The 17,459-nt window shown below is 47.7% G+C and overlaps 1 protein-coding gene across 1 annotated transcript in view; it reads left to right on the top strand.

Annotated features, from left to right (window-relative positions):
- Window positions 1-17,459, top strand: part of LOC137322209 (dynein axonemal heavy chain 8-like) — a 1,675,662-nt gene that overhangs the window by 1,489,285 nt on the left and 168,918 nt on the right. Inside the window, exons 95-96 of the mRNA XM_067985325.1 lie at window positions 5,259-5,419; window positions 10,932-11,088. Coding sequence (XP_067841426.1) covers window positions 5,259-5,419; window positions 10,932-11,088 — 318 coding nt within the window. The remainder of the gene's footprint in view (window positions 1-5,258; window positions 5,420-10,931; window positions 11,089-17,459) is intronic.

Below are 17,459 nucleotides of genomic sequence, written 5' to 3'. Positions count from 1 at the left end.
CTCCATCGAGCTTCAAGCACAGCTCAACAATGAGTCCATTCAGGCCCTGACAACAGCCATTCGGATTCAGGGTGAGCAACATTCTGCCGCCTTGAACAGGCTGACAGATACATTACAACTGGCCTTCCAAGGCTTCACACAAGTCCTCCAAACTGTCGTCCAGCAGGGTGGAAGGAGTGATGTGGGCCTGGCCCAGGAGAGGGATGATGGTGAAAGGGGACATGGAAGTGGGGACGCCATTCAAAGCGCTCCCACGTCTCACCTGTTGCCCCCTTCTCAACCAGTACCCGCAATGCTGCCTCCTCTCTGGGTGGCCGAGTCTGCCCCTGCTCAGGTGGCGGTGGAGCAGTCTTTGGAGGGGCCCTCACGGGCACCAAAACCCAGAGGGCGTCCGCGCAAAGCATCTCATCGGTCAGGGCATGGACAAGAGCAACCTGCCACTACCTCTGCTGAAGCCACAGGGGTAGCACCACGTAGGGGTTCCCGTAAACGTAAGGCTAAGGTTTTGTGAGCACAAAGGGGATGCACAAAGGTGTATGACGGAATGTCATGTTTTTCATTTAGTTTTGTTTGTTTTGCCAACCACATTAAAATTTGTTGACACCACTACTGCCATGTCTTTGCAAATCTTGTCTGGTTTGTGCAATAATTCCCTTTCCTGAGGATCACCATGAAGACCCACACCTGATGCCACCCATTGTGTCACTGCAGAGTGGGTATAGGTGTATTTGCAGGGCTCTTTTGTGCAGATGACTGAGAGACGTCGGCGATGTCCCTGGTGGCACCCTGAAAGGATGGGGAGGAGAAGTTGTTGAGAGCAGTGGTGATTTTGACAGCGACAGGTAAGAAGATGGTGCTCGGGCCAGCCGGGAGCAGCTTGGCATGAAGGGAGCTGCAGATGTCCACGATTACATGTCGAGTGATTCTGAGCCTCCGTGTGCACTGCTCCTCAGAGAGGTCCAGGAAGCTGAGCCTCGGTCTGTAGACCCTGTGGTGAGGGTAGTGCCTTCTGTGACGCATCTCTCTCTGCGGTTGCCCTCATTCCTGCTGTGAAAGTGGATGTGTCACAGCACTGTGTTGCGGAGCTCCACGTGTCAGAGGTGGACGGCGAGGCTGGTGATGCTCCAATGAGATCATGACTGCAGCTATGGCGGCCCCCATCAGCAAGATATATGTTTGAGGGGGTCCGCAAGGTAGGTAAATGTGTCTGCACACCGGAGTTGAGGTTCCAAGTTGGTGAATTTTAGTGTTAGGAGGAGGGTGGTGGAGGCCAAACTTTGTCCAAAGTGACAGAGTGGCCTCCTGCAATGAGTGAGGGTCTCCCCTCCACCTATCAAATGGACCTTTGCAGCTCCCACAGGCTGGTGGCTGCAACACGTCTGTTTCAACTGAGAGTGTTTCCCCCAGTACGGGAAACACGCTCAGTTGATATGAAAATCCCATCCCTCCTAAAATATCCTCCCAATCAGGTCTGCAAACGACCTGGTTTAAGTGGGATCCCGCCAGCTTTAATTGCCGGTGGGAGTCCCGCATGCGGGGCCTGCGCGCGCATCTAAGCGCATCATTGGGGAACCCAGAAGTGGGCGGGTTGGAGCCGGGCTCCGGACCCACCCCGGGAATCCCCAATTTTAGCAGCTCCCCCGCCACGAACGCACCCGCTCGGCCATCCGAAAATTGACCCCATAGAGTACAAAAGCAAGGAAGTTATGCTAAACCTTTACAAAACACTGGTTAGGCCTCAGCTGGAGTATTGTGTTCAATTCTGGGCCCCTGAAGGATGTCAGGGCCTTAGAGAGGGTGCAGAAAAGATTTACTAGAATGGTATCAGGGATGAGGGACTTCAGTTATGTGGAGAGACTGGAGAAGCTGGGGTTGTTCTCTTTAGAACAGAGAAGGTTAAGGGGCGATTTGATAAAGGTGTTCAAAATCATGAACAGTTTTGACAGAGTAAATAAGGAGAAACTGTTCCCAGTGGCAGAGGGTCGGTAACCAGAGGACACAGATTTAGAGCCAGAGCCAGGGGCGACATGAGGAGACATTTTTTTACGCAGTGAGTTGCAATGATCTGGAATGCACTGCCTGAAAAGGTGGTGGTAGCAGATTCAATAGTAACTTTCAAAAGAAAATTGGATAAATACTTGAAGTGAAAAAATGTACAGGGCTATGGGGAAAGAGCAGGAGAATGGAACTAATTGGATAGCTCTGTCAAAGCCGATGGGCCGAATGGCCTCCTGTGCTGTACCTACTGTGATACTATGAATTAAATGTGCGCGGACCTTCAATAGCTCCGACACGGGCTCCTTGTGTCACTTCAGACCAGCCCTAACTTTCTGTGGCGAGTTTAGTTTGTATCTACCGTGCAATACAACAACTTTTATCCATTCAATGCGTATCAATGGCGAGGCAGACAACGAGATGCCGTTTTCGTGAAGCTAACGGACAGCAACATTGGGATATTTGAGTTTAACCGTGCACCTGCCCCTCGCCTGAAATTGCTGTACCATTTGCGCATTAATAACAGTGAGCACCATTAGTCTCACCGTTATTTTGACAGCAAGATCTGGACCCATATGTTACTTTTCCAGTATTAGTGCAAATTAGAAAGCAGTGTGGTTGTGGCATTGATCTTATTCTTCATACCTGACAGGACAACGAAACAGCAAGCATTGAACACTGGAATACTATCAATTCCCCAATTAGATTGGGATCACAACTTTCTTTATGTTTGGGATATTTGATAGTGTTAAAGGAGAACGCAGCCCAATTTGACAACTAGAAAAGTTTCCGTAACAATACAGTATTTTTGCCACATGCTATCATCTTACCCAGAAGGCATTACAGAAAAATGAAGGAATGAAGAGCCCCTGAAAATAGAGAGAAAGGAGAATGCAGTTCAGAACAATTAGCAGAATGTGGTCTTCATAAGTTTTGTAAATGCAGCATTCTTGCATAAGATTGGTCCTTTCCTTAAAAACGGAAAGTAGAAAATTTATAGATGGTAAGACTGCTGGCCTTGGTTGATCCTTTAGTAGTCTGTCAGATTATTGTGTTTTGTTGTTTTTGAAGAACTTTCTTGTAGCTCTGGATTCTTCTCATCCTGTTACTAAATAAAACTGTGATTAATTTCTCAAAACAATTAGTCCATAGCTTTGTTGTAACCTGAATTGAGTTATCCTCAGTAGTATAACTAGTAATAAAAACAGAAAATGCGAGAAATACTCAGCATGTCAGGCAACATCTGTGGAGAAAGAAACGGAGTTAACATTTCAGGTCAATGATCTTTCATCAGAACTCAACGAAACTAGTATAACTAGTAACTTAGTTTCATGCAAAAAGGGGACATGAGATTGCTTTGGCAGATAAGGCAAAGGAGAATCCAAAGAGCTTCTACAAATACATAAAGGGCAAAAGAGTAACTGGGGAGAGAGTAGGGCCTCTTAAGGATCAACAAGGTCATCTATGTGCGGAACCACAAGAGATGGGTGAGATCCTAAATGAATATTTCGCATCGGTATTTACGGTTGAGAAAGGCATGGATGTTAGGGAACTTGGGGAAATAAATAGTGATGTCTTGAGGAGTGTACATATTACAGAGAGGGAAGTGCTGGAAGTCTTAACGCGCATCAAGGTAGATAAATCTCCGGGACCTGATGAAATGTATCCCAGGACGTTATGGGAGGTTAGGGAGGAAATTGCGGGTCCCCTAGCAGAGATATTTGAATCATCCACCGCTACAGGTGAGGTGCCTGAAGATTGGAGGGTAGCAAATGTTGTGCCATTGTTTAAGAAGGGCGGCAGGGAAAAGCCTGGGAACTACAGACCGGTGAGCCTGACATCTGTAGTGGGTAAGTTGTTAGAGGGTATTCTGAGAGACAGGATCTACAGGCATTTGGAGAGGCAGGGACTGATTAGGAACAGTCAGCATGGTTTTGTGAGAGGAAAATCATGTCTCACGAATTTGATTGAGTTTTTTGAAGGGGTAACCAAGAAGATAGATGAGGGCTGTGCAGTAGACGTGGTCTACATGGACTTTAGCAAAGCCTTTGACAAGGTACCGCATGGTAGGTTGTTACATAAGGTTAAATCTCACGGGATCCAAGGTGAGGTAGCCAATTGGATACAAAATTGGATTGACGACAGAAGACAGAGGGTGGGTGTAGAGGGTTGTTTTTCAAACTGGAGGCCTGTGACCAGCGGTGTGCCTCAGGGATCGGTGCTGGGTCCGCTGTTATTTGTTATATATTAATGATTTTGATGAGAATTTAGGAGGCATGGTTAGTAAGTTTGCAGATGACACCAAGATTGGTGGCATTGTGGACAGTGAAGAAGGTTATCTAGGATTGTAACGGGATCTTGATAAATTGGGCCAGTGGGCCGATGAATGGCAGATGGAGTTTAATTTAAATAAATGTGAGGTGATGCATTTTGGGAGATCGAATCGGGCCAGGACCTACACCGTTAATGGTAGGGCGTTGGGGAGAGTTATAGAACAAAGAGATCTAGGAGTACAGGTTCATAGCTCCTTGAAAGTGGAGTCACAGGTGGATAGGGTGGTGAAGAAGGCATTCAGCTTGCTTGGTTTCATTGGTCAGAACATTGAATACAGGAGTTGGGATGTCTTGTTGAAGTTGTACAAGACATTAGTTAGGCCACACTGTGTACAGTTCTGGTCACCCTATTATAGAAAGGATATTATTAAACTAGAAAGAGTGCAGAAAAGATTTACTAGGATGCTACCGGGACTTGATGGTTTGACTTATAGGGAGAGGTTGGATAGACTGAGACTTTTTTCCCTGGAGAGTAGGAGGTTTAGGAGTGATCTTCTAGAAGTCTATAAAATAATGAGGGGCATAGATAAGGTAGATAGTCAAAATCTTTTCCCAAAGGTAGGGGAGTCTATAACGAGGGGGCATAGATTTAAGGTGAGAGGGGAGAGATACAAAAGGGTCCAGAGGGGCAATTTCTTCACTCAAAGGGTGGTGAGTGTCTGGAACGAGCTGCCAGAGGCAGTAGTAGAGGCGGGTACAATTTTGTCTTTTAAAAAGCATTTGGACAGTTACATGGGTAAGATGGGTATAGAGGGATATGGGCCAAGTGCAGGCAATTGGGACTAGCTTAGTGGTATAAACTGGGCGACATGGACATGTTGGGCCGAAGGGCCTGTTTCCATGTTGTAAACTTCTATGATTCTATGATTCTAAGTTGTGTTTAGTGGCGAAGTACATTTGATGTAACTGTTTTGTATACTTGATATATAGGTGTGGTTCAATGAGAAGATGTTTGATTCCAAGTTCAACTTTTATACTGGTTATATTATTCCAATATGTGCCAATGTGGACAACTATATGGAGTATATTCAGTCACTACCTGCCATTGACACCCCTCAGGTGTTTGGTCTACACCCAAATGCTGACATCACGTGAGTAGGGTACTTTTTAACTCTTGTCTAGTACCTAAGGACATGGTAAAGATCAATTATTATTGTCTCTGTTCCCTGCTAATAATGGTGACTACAGCCCTTGCTGGATAATAGAGATGTAGTAAGGGTGGGATGTATAAATACAAAGACCAGGAAAGCATGTAGGAAAAACAATGTGGTTATAATGGAAGGTCTAAACTGTGCTTTTATTCCATTTAAAATCTTACCATTTAAAGCAGATTATTACTCCTGCTTCTCCAGGGCCCAAAAAAAAATTAGGCACCTACTTTTAACAGACCTCGACTCTTCCATCGCCCATTGAACTGGTCAAAGCCTGCACTACGTAGGCTCCAACCAGTTCCAACCTAAAATGGCTATCGGGGTCCTATTTACATCGTAGGACCCCAATATTAAAAGGAATCTACCGCCTGAAACATGTGGGCACTTTGGACACCTAGCAGTAGGCCCCTTTTAGAATGGAGCCGGCCACATCGCCATGTGTAAATGGGGCAGTAAGGCTTCCAACCCCATTGTGAGGCCATTACCACCCATTTAACGTCAGGCGAGAGCACTCAATATCGACCGCAATATGTTTAATAACTGATAAAGGATAAGGCCATACTAGATTTAGTGATGAGTAATGCACCAAAATTAGTTAACAACCTGACAGTAAGGAACATCTTGCAAATAGTAACTGTGATATGTTTAAATTTGATATTAGGTTTGACAGGGAAAAGGGAGAGTCGCAAACCAGGGTTTAAAACTTAGGTAAGGCAAAGTTTGAAGGGATGAGAAATAAATTGACCACAGTAAACTAGGCTGAACTGTTAAATGATAAACCTACAAACAATCAGTGGGAGTATTCAAAGAGGTAATTGGTACAATACAAAACCAGTACATACCCTTATATGGTAAAGACTCCACTTGTGTAGTTAAGCAACCATGGTCAACAAATGATGTAAGCCACAGTATCAAGTTAAAAGAAAAAGCTTATGCAAATGCAAGGAAAAGTTCTTAACATTGATTCCTGATCCTATAAAGTCACATGGCTTCAGGTCACATGTGCAAGGAAACCTCTACCATCTACCACCCTTCCTCAGCTGGTGAATTGGGGCACAGAATGTAGTCTGGGTGGGGGACATCAGTGTCCATTATGGAGTGTTTTGGTAGTACCACCCTGACCGAGCCCTGAAGGACATAGCTGCCAGACTGAGCTTGCGGCAGGTGGTGAGAGAACCAACACAAGGGACTAACCTATTTGGCCTCATCCTCACCAATTTACCTGTTGCAGGTGCATCTGTCTATGACAGAATTGGTAGGAGTGACCACCGCACAGTCCTAGTGGAGACCAAGTTCCGCATTCACACTGATGACACCCTCCATCGTGTGGCACTACCATCGTGCTAAGTGGGATAGATTAAGATTAGATCCAGCAGCTCAAAACTGGGCGCTCATGAGGCACTGTGGGCCATCAGCAGCAGCAGAATTGTATTCCAGCACAATTTGTAACCTCATAACCGGCATATCCCTCACTCTACCATTACCATCATGCCGGACGACCAACGCTGTTCAATGAGGAGTTACAAAGAATTACAAAGAATGTACAGCACAGAAACAGGCCATTCGGTCCAACAAGTCCATTCTGTTGTTTATGCTCCACACAAGCCTCCTCCCACCCTTCTTCATTTCCTTCTATTCCCTTCTCCGTCATGTGTTTATCCAGCTTTCCCTTAAATAAATCTATGCTATTCGCCTCAACTACTCCGTGTGGTAGCAAGTTCCACATTCTTACCACTCTGGTTGAAGAAGTTTTTCCTGAATTCCCCACTGGATTTGTTAGTGACTATCTTATATTTATGGTCCCTAATTCTGGACTCCGCCACATCTTCTCTACGTCTAACCTATCAAACCCTTTCATAATCTTGAAGACCTCTATCAGATCACCCTTCAGTCTTCTCTTTTCTAGGCAAAAGAGCCCCAGCCTGTTCAATCTTTCCTGTAAAAGAGCATGAGGTGCTCTGAAAATGAGGTGCCAACTTGGTGAAGCTACACCTCAGGACTATATGCGTGCTAAACAGTGGAAGCAGCAGGGTATAAACAGAGTGAAATGATCCCATAACTAATGGATCAGATCAGAGCTCTGGCATCCTGCCACACCCAGTCGCGACTGGTGGTGGACAATTAAGCAACTAACGGGAGGAGGAGACTCCATGAATATCCCCATCCTCAATGATGGTGGAGCCCGGCATGTGAGTGTAAAAGGCAAAGCTGAAACGTTTGCAACCATCTTCAACCAGAAGTGCCGATCTGGTGGATGATCCTTCTCGGCCTCGTCCTGAGGTCCCCACCATCACAGAAGCCAGTCTTCAGCCATTTCGATTCACTCCGTGATATCAAGAAATGGCTGAGTGCACTGGATACAGCAAAGGCTATGGGTCCCAATAATATCCTGGCTGTAGTGCTGAAGGCTTGTGCTCCAGAACTAGCCGCGCCTCTAGCCAAACTGTTCCAGTATAGCTACAACACTGGTATCTACCCGACAATGTGGAAAATTGCCCAGGTATGTCCTGTCCACAAAAAGCAGGACAAATCCAATCCGGCCAATTACTGCCCATCAGTCTACTCTCAATCATCAGCAAAGTGATGGAAGGTGTCGTCGACAGTGCTATCAAGTGGCACTTACTCACCAATAACCTGCTCACTGATGCTCAGTTTGGGCTCCGCCAGGACCACTCGGCTCCAGACCTCATTACAGCCTTGGTCCAAAGATGGACAAAAAAGCTGAATTCCAAAGGTGCGATGAAAATGACTGCCCTTGACATCAAGGCAGCATTTGACCGAGTGCGGCATCAAGGAGCCCTAGTAAAATTGAAGTCAATGGGAATCGGGGGAAAACTCTCCAGTAGCTAGAGTAATACCTAGCACAAAGGAAGATGGTAGTGGTTGTTGGAGGCCAATCATCTCAGCCCCAGGACATTGCTGCAGGAGTTCCTCAGGGCAGTGTCCTAGGCCCAACCATCTTCAGCTGCTTCATCAATGACCTTCCCTCCATCAGAAGGTCAGAAATGGGGATGTTCGCTGATGATTGCTCAGTTCCATTCGCAACCCCTCAGATAATGAAGCAGTCCGTGCCCGCATGCAGCATGACCTGGACAACATCCAGGTTTGGGCTGATAAGTGGCAAGTAACATTCGCGCCAGACAAGTGCCAGGCAATGACCGTCTCCAACAAGAGAGAGTCTGATCACCTCCCCTTGACATCCTTACCATCGCCGAATCCCCCACCATCAACATCATTCACCTGAGGAAGGAGGAAGCCTCCGAAAGCTTGTGGAATTTAAAATAAATTTGTTGGACTATAACTTGGTGTTGTAAAATTGTTTACAATCCTGGGGGTCACCATTGACCAGAAACTTAACTGGACCAGCCATATAAATACCGTGACTACTAGAGTATGTCAGAAGCTGAGTATTCTGCAGCATTTGGCTCACCTCCTGACTCCCCAAAGCCTCTTCAACACCTAGAAGGCACAAGTGTGATGGAATACTCTCCACTTGCCTGGATGTGAGCAGCTGCCTCAATGCTCAAGAAGCTCGACACCATCCAGGACAAAGCAGCCCGCTTGATCAGCAGCCCATCCACCACCCTAAACATTCACTCTCTTCACCACCGGTGCACTGTGGCTGCAGTGTGTACCATCCACAGGATGCACTGCAGCAACTCGCCAAGGCTTCTTCAACAGGACCTCCCAAATCTGTGATCCCTACCACCTGGAAGGTCAAGGGCAGCACGTGCAATGGTCTTGCCAGCGACATGCATATCCCAGGAATAAATTTTAAAAATATATATTTTCTTAACAGTGAGAGACTCGGAGATGTGAACGAGCAAAGGGATATGTACACAAATCACTATAGCTTAAGTGCACAGGTACAAAATCAAAAAGGCTAATGGAATGTGGGTGGTATATAAATAATCTCACGGTTATTGAAATACAAAAGTGAGGAAGCGATGCTTCAGTTATACAGAGCCTTGGTCAGATCCCATCTGAAGTACTACATTCAGTTTTAGGCACTGAACCTGAGGAAAGATATATTGAACTTGGAGAGGTTACAGTGCAGATTCACCAGAATGATAGCAGGACTTAAAGGGTTAAATTGTGAGGACAAATTGCATAACCTTGGCTTGTATTCCCTTGGGTTTAGAATGTTGAGTAGTGATCTAATTTAGGTGATTAAAATGAAAGGGATTTTATATGGTAGATACAGAGAAATGAAATACTGCGAATGCTAGAAATCTGAAATAAAAACAGAAAATGCTGAAAATACTCAGCAAGTCAGGCAACATCTGTGGAGAAAGAAACAGAGTTAATGTTTCAGGTCGAAGACCTTTCATCAGAACTGGAAGAAGTGAAAGATTTAACAGTTTTTAAGCAAGTACAGAGCCAGGGAAAGGAGGGGAGGAAAGAACAAAAGGGAAGGTCTGTGATAGGGTGGAGGGCAGAAGTGATTAAAAGACAAAAGGTGATGATGGTGCAAGGCAAGGAGAATGGTAATGGGACAAGAAAAGAAACAAAAGATGGGTCTAGAGGAGCTGTATATGGCATCAGCAGAACCATTGTCTGCTGTCCGAAAAAATGGGAGCAGTGGTTACGATCTGAAGTTACTGAGTCCGGAAGGTTGTAAAGTGCCGAAACGAAAGATGAGGTGCTGTTCCTCGAGCTTCCGTTGAGCTTCATTGGAACAGTGTAAGAGGCCGAGGACAGAGAGGTCAGAGTGGGAGTGGGACGGAGATACAGAGAAACAATGTCCTCTGGGGGGAGAATCCAGAACAATTTTCCTCTAATGCTGGTTGATGATTGTACCTCATTATACCAATGGTGAGCTGGTGAGGATGGCATTCGTGGTGGAATCATGAGCCATGGAAATAATATGGGGTAAGAAGATTAGAAAAGGCCCAAAAATGTAATACCTTTTTCTCCAGTCCCTCTCCTGAAGACATTGACTTCTTGCTGATGTCCAGTTCCATGGATGCAAGTATTATCTATTGGCGTCCTGCCTGAGTTTTCATGTATGAGCCTAATCAGTGAGGCTCAGCAGGCTATTTGGTCACAGGGGCATCACAGCTAACCCCAATTCTGTCCTTATCCAGATCCACTCATGTGCACTTCCATCAGGAATCATTGGATAGCAGTCAGAGGTGGGAACCCAAGCCAGTTTTCCACTCCCCATTCCAGAGGGACTGAGGCTAATTTTAGCTTCCCTATCCATGCCTTTGCTGAGATTTGTTAACTGCACACAGAGTAGAGATCGAACTTGTGAATGTCATTGTATGATGTAGCTATTCACTGACTTGACCAATGGAGCGATCAGAGGAGCTCACAGGAGATTCAAGGTCATTAAAGTCTGACATCACCTGCAATAAGCTAGAAAACCCAAAACAGATGGAGGCTACTAGAAAAGTGGATTCCTGAGCCTTAAAAGACCTTCTCCCTTTATTGTCGTCTTTTCCTTCAGGTACCAGAGTAACACTGCAGCCGAAGTTCTCAACACTATCACCAATATCCAGCCAAAGGAAAGTTCTGGAGGAGGAGGAGAGACTCGAGAAGCCACTGTCTTTAAAATGGCTGCCGATATGCTGAGCAAATTGCCTCCAGATTATCTGGCACACGAGGTACTTTACTGTTATGGGTTAAAAGGCTATCACAGGGGGCACCGAGGTCTATCCGTATTTGGCCTCTCAAAGGCAAATGTCATGTCTTTGGTGATGTGAGTGAGCATCTTGGAAGGCTAGAAAATAAACTGCTTTTTGGACATCCTCTGCTAGATATCTTAATACTAAAATTATCATAAAATTGCTGCACTTACTGTCCTAGCATTCAGTCTTACAACAAACTGTAGCCAATTGTAGTTACCTCTAATCTTTTAACTGTTCGAGATTTTTGGCAGCCTCAGAAAGGGCAGAAAATGTGAACTGCAAACCCGAAATGTTCCCTTGAATATTCACGTGTGGGATTACTGGTGCACGGAGTAATTTCCAACAAAAAAGGCACAGTATTCCCTTCTAGACATTGGCTTCTTCCAGTTCAAGCAGGGACTCCGGGTTCTTAAACAATTTACCTGCAGTTCCACAAACGGTAACTCCAATAACACAGCAATTGCATGTGGTATCAGTTAACAAGATTACAGAAGAATGCTTCAACTTCATTGCTTGAGAACACCCATCCTATAAACAAAAGGAAGTGGTAACAGGGCATTTAGAAAATCATAATATGATTAGGCAGTGTCAACATGGTTTTATGAAAGGGAAATCACGTTTGACAAATTTATTGGAGTTTATTGATGCTGTAACTAGAAGGGGATAACAGGGCACCAGTGGATGTAGTATATTTGGATTTTCAAAAGGCATTTGATAAGGTGTCACACCAAAGGTTGTTACACAAGATAACGGCTCATGGGGTTGGGGGTAATATATTAGCATGGATAGAAGACTGGTTAAAGAACAGAAAACAGAGTGGGGATAAACGGGTCATTTTCAGGTTGGCAGGCTGTAACAAGTGGGGTACCGCAAGGATCAGTGCTTGGGCCTCAGCTATTTACAATCTGTATTAATGACTTAGATGAAGGGACCGAGTGTAATGTATCCAAGTTTGTTGACGATACAAAGCTAGGTGGGAAAGTAAGCTGTGAGGAGGACACAAAGGGCTCGATTTTCAAGCTAAATGCAGGTGTATTGGGAGAGGGGGTGCTCCGAAAATCAGAGAAATCCTGAGCGGGTGAGGAAGCCGGCTCCAACCCGCCAACTTCCGGGTTCCCCACAGACGCATCTATGTGCAGGAGTGCCTCCCGAATGTGGAAGTCCCACCAGCAATTAAAGCCGATGGGCTGATAGTTAACACAGTTATTTAAATAGTTTCAGTATTTGAACTAGTTAATTTCATGGTGATTGGCAGGGGACCAATTTTCATTCCGCTTCAGTGTGTTTCTGATGCTGGGGAAACACTCCATGTTTTAGGAGACATGTTTCAGCCAGCAGCCAGTTGGACATTGAAATGCTTGTTTGACAGATGGGGATAAAAGGTGAGTTATTGCAGCAAGGTACTCTGATCTTTCAGACAAACATTTGGCTGGGAGATCTTTGTGTTTATACTGAAAATTCTTAGGCCTCGATATTATCGGTGAGGCGGGATGGCAGCGGCGGGGTGGGGGGGGGGCGCGATTGGGCGCGTTGGTATCCCGCCCAATAAAATCTGTCCGTTCCCCACATGATCAAGGGTAAATTGGAGCCACTTACCTTGGCTTCCAGGTTTGCCGTTGGAAAGCTGCGCAGTGGGCGGACTGCGCACCCGCATCACAGTCTGTCAGCTGGAGGAGCCCTATTTAACAGGGCAGTCCTCCAATGGCTGCTCCTGGAGCAAACACCCAAACAGCGCAATGGAGCAGCATAGGGGCAAGGCTGCTCCAAGATTTAGTGATGCCTCACTCCAGGTGCTACTGGATGGGGTGAGGAGGAGGAGGGATGTGTTCTACCCAGCGGACGGGAGGAAGTGGCCTGCCTCTGCCACCAAGAAGGCCTGGCTTGAGGTGGCAGAGTAGATCGCCAGCAGCAGCAACATCTCCCGCACCTGGATCCAGTGCAGGAAGCACTTCAATGACCTAACAAGGTCAGCCAAAGTGAGTACACTTACTGATTCTCCTACTTTCTGTCTTCCACATCACCGTCCCCACCCCCCAGCTCATTCTGCACTGCCAACACTACCATATCACATCACTCCCCACACCCACTCAAAGCTCATCCTTAACTTACCTGCACTTCCTCAGCACTTCCTCACCTCCCCAGTACTCACCCCACCACTACCACTGAACCCAATCCTCATGCAATGTCATGGCTCTGTCTCAGACTCACCCTCTGATGCATCTCTTTCACGGTCAGCCAAAGCCAAACCAATGCATTTATCGGATGGTCACTTCACCATCACTCATTCACGCTCTCCCCTTATAGGAGAAGAGAGCTCAGAATGCACGGGAGAGGGCGAGGACCAGAGGGGGGCCGCAACAAATCATCGTCCTCACAGACACGGAGCAGGAGGCGCTGGAGCTGAACCGCACCCTCGAGTGCCTGTCTGTCAGGGACGCTGAGACTGGCACCCGACAAAGGTCTGGTGACATAACTTTAACATTTAACACACACAATATCAATTGATGTTAACATGCCTTACCATCTTCAGCACCTCAACATCTGTCATCATGCTTAATATTGCCTTCTGTTCTCTTACAGGGCCTTCAGCGACCGCTGTGACGGCAGAGGGTGATTTCTCAGAGGACCTGCCGGTCTCTGAGGGTGCACCGTCACATCTTAGCGAGCCATCCACCAGTGCAGATACTCACACCTCGGTGGGTCCTAGTCCTCAGTTAGTTGGGGTCGCACATGGTGAGTTACCACAGACACGTGAGCACGAGCAGACACTGGTGGCAGGGGCAGCTGCGGAGAGCCCGTGTTGGTGGGAGCACTCTTCTCCAGGCTCTGCTCAGCTGGATGCAGATGCAGAACCCTGGGGGCCATCCTTTAAAAGGAGAATGATTGAGGGACAGCAGCACATTAGCGAGGTGCTGGAACAGGTGCCACACGCACTCTCCACAATCGCGCAGAGGATGGAGGAGTCCAACTCCTGCATGAGGGAAATGGTGGCACAGGTACGGGAGGGAATTTCTGAGGTAATGTCACAGGGATGTGAGGGCATCTCTGAGATAGTGTCACAGGTAAGCGTGGGAATGTCTGCGATGGAGAGAAGGCTAGCCTCCACAGAGCTTCAAGTACAACTCACAAATGAGTCCATTCAGGCTCTGACAACGGCCGTTCGGATTCACAGTGAACAACATTTTGCCGCCTTAAACAGGCAGGCAGATACTCTAGCACTGGCCTTACAAGGCTTCACACATGTCCTCCAAACTATTGTCTAGCAGGGTGGTAGGAGTGATGTGGGCCTGGCCCAGGGGAGAGATGATGGCGAAAGGGAACATGGAAGAGGGGACACCATTCAAAGCGCTCCCACATCTCACCCGTTGCTCCCCTCTCAACCAGTACCCGCAATGCTGCCTCCTCTCCAGGTGGCCAAGTCTGCCTCTGAACAGATGCAGGTGGAGCAGTCTTTGGAGGGGCCCTCACGGGCACTAAAACCCAGAGGGCGTAGGCTCAAAGCATCTAATTGGTCAGGGCATGAACAAGAGCAACCTGCCACTACCTCTGCTGCAGCCACAGGGGAAGCACCACGTAGGAGTAGTAGGAAGAAAAAGGCGAAGGTTTTGTAAGGTTGGTCATGTTTTTTATTAACATTTGTTTTTTGTTAAATGCACATTAAATATTATTATTGTCACCACTACTGCCACATCTTGGCCATTCTTGACTGGCTTCTGCAACAAAGCCCTTTCATGAGGTTCACTATGAACGCCCACACTTGATGCCACCCATTGGGTCACTCTACAGAGGGCATATGTGTTGCAGGACTGTTTTGTGCAGGGGCGGGGTGAGGGGGTGTGGAGGCTGGTGTTGCTGCTGCTCTATGGAGGTGGGGAGGACTGGACTCTTCACACTGTCTGATGTTATGAGAACGGTTCACATACCAGTGACTCCCTGGCCTCACAAGCAGCTAGGTGAGCTGCTGTTCTGCCCATGGGTTGCTCCTGCTCCTGCTGCTCCTCCTCCTCTTACTCCTCTGCCTCCTCCTCCTCCTCCCCCTCCTCAACGTGGATGGCAGATGTGGATGGGACCTTCTCAAGCAGCACCCCTCTCTGTTGTGCCATGTTGTGCAGGGTACAACACACGACTATAATGCGTCCCACTCTGCCTGGTGCATATTGAAGCGCTCCTCCAGAACGATCAAGGCACCTAAATCGCATCTTGAGCAGCCCTGTAGCATGCTCAGTTGTCGACCTGGTGACGATGTGACTGTCATTATATTGACGCTGTTGTTCGGTGATGGGGTTCCTCAGAGGTGTCATGAGCCACGTGTGCAGGGGCGTATCCCTTGTCCCCGAGGAGTCAGCCCTTGTGGGTGTTCGGTGCGTGGAAGAGGGGCGGGATATTGGACTCCCAGAGGAAGAAGGAATCGTGGCAGGAATCTCTTGTGGTGGTCACAAATGAGCTGAGTGTTGATGGAGCGATAGCCCTTCCTGTTGATGAACAGTCCTGGCTCATGTGGAGGTGCACCCGTGGGAAGCCAGCCACAGAGTGGAATCCCACTGCACTCTCCATCAGGCTGAGGTCGTCCATGGGGAAGTTGACGTACTGCAAGGCACTGCGAAACAAGCCGTCGGTGACCTTATGACTTGTGTGCAGATGATTGAGAGTCCCCGGCGATGTCCTGGTGGCACCCTGGAATGATCCAGAGGTGAAGAAGTTGAGGGCAGTGGTGACTTTGACAGCGACAGGTAAGGAAATGCAGCTCGGCATGAAGGAGGCTGCAGATGTCTGCGACTACCTGGCGACTGACCCTGAGCCTCCGTATACACTTCTCCTTAGAGAGGTCCAGGAAGCTGAGCCTCGGTCTGTAGATCCTGTGGTGAGGGTAGTGCCTCCTGCGACGCCGCTCTCTCTGTTGTTGCCCTCTGTGCTCTTGTGCAGGTGCTTATGGAGCAGCACTGTGTTGTGGAGCTCCACGTGGCGGAGGTGGACGGTGTGCCTGGCGAGGCTGGTGATGTTGCTCATCCTCGGATGAAGTGATGAATGCAGCCACGGCGCCCCCCCCCCATCTGATGGTGTGAGTTTGAGGGGGTCCGCAAAATAGTTAAATATGTTTGCACAGCAGAGCTTTGGGTGGAAGGTAAGAATTTTGAGTGAAAACACAAAGTTCTTGCAGCCAAATCTTTGTCTGAAGTGACAGAGTGCCCTGCTGCAATAAATGAGGTTTTCTCCCCACCTGTCAAATAATCCTTTGTATCTCGCACTGGCTGCTGCCTGAAACACGTCTGTTTCAACAGGGAGTGTTTCCACAGCACGGGAAACATGCTGAGGATCCTTCAAAATTGAACCCCTGCCAAAATGTCTACTCAATCATGTATTTCAAGTACTTTAACTATCTGTCAAACTGTGTAAATGATCATCCCGCCGGCTTTAATTGCTTCACTGGGGAACCCGGAAGTCAGCGGGTTGGAGCCGGGCTCCGAACCCGCTACGGATTTCAGCGATTTTCAGAGCCCCCAATCATCCGAAAATCGGCCCCAAGTTTCCACTCAGAATTGTTCTGTTGACATATATTTACCAACTTTTCGGACCCCCTCAAACTGACACCATTAGGTTGGGGGGGGGCGCCATGGCTGCATTCACCACTACATCCGAGGATGTATGGCATGCACTTCTGCCACTGGGAGTTCCACAACACAGTGCTGCACCACAGACACCTGCACAAGAGCACAGAGGGGAACAACAGCGAGAGCGACTTCGCAGGAGGCACTACCCTCGCCACAGACCGAGGCTCAGCTTCCTGGACCTCTCTGAGGAGCAGTGCATACGGAAGCTCGGAATCAGTCGCCAGGTGGTTGCAGACATCTGCAGCCTCCTTCATGCCGAGCTGCTTCCGGCTGGTCTGGCAGCATGTCATTACCCATCGCTGTTAAAGTCACCACTGCCCTCAACATCTTCGCCTCCGGATCATTCCAGCATGCCACCGGGGACATCGCCGGGGTCTCTTAGTCATCTGCACACAAGTGCATGAGGCAGGTCACCGACGGCTTGATTCGCAGGGCCTTGCAGTACATCAACTTCCCCATGGACAATCTCAGCCAGACGGAGAGGGCAGTGGGATTCCACTCTGTGTCTGGTTTCTGATGTGTACAGGGTGCAATTGATTGCACACATATAGCAATACGAGCACCTCCACACGAGCCAGGATTGTTCATCAACAGAAAGGGGTATCACTCCATCAACACGCAGCTCGTTTGTGACCACCACAAAAGATTCCTTCATGTGGGCGCCAGATTCCCTGGCAGTTGCCATGATTCCTTCATTCTGAGGGAATCCAACATCCTGGGGTTCTTCTACGCACCAAA

Source organism: Heptranchias perlo, chromosome 5 (assembly GCF_035084215.1).
Source record: "Heptranchias perlo isolate sHepPer1 chromosome 5, sHepPer1.hap1, whole genome shotgun sequence".
In the NCBI taxonomy this organism is placed as follows: domain Eukaryota; kingdom Metazoa; phylum Chordata; class Chondrichthyes; order Hexanchiformes; family Hexanchidae; genus Heptranchias; species Heptranchias perlo.
The sequence above is the reverse complement of the archived record's forward strand: the minus strand, read 5'-3'. Positions and strand labels throughout refer to the sequence as shown.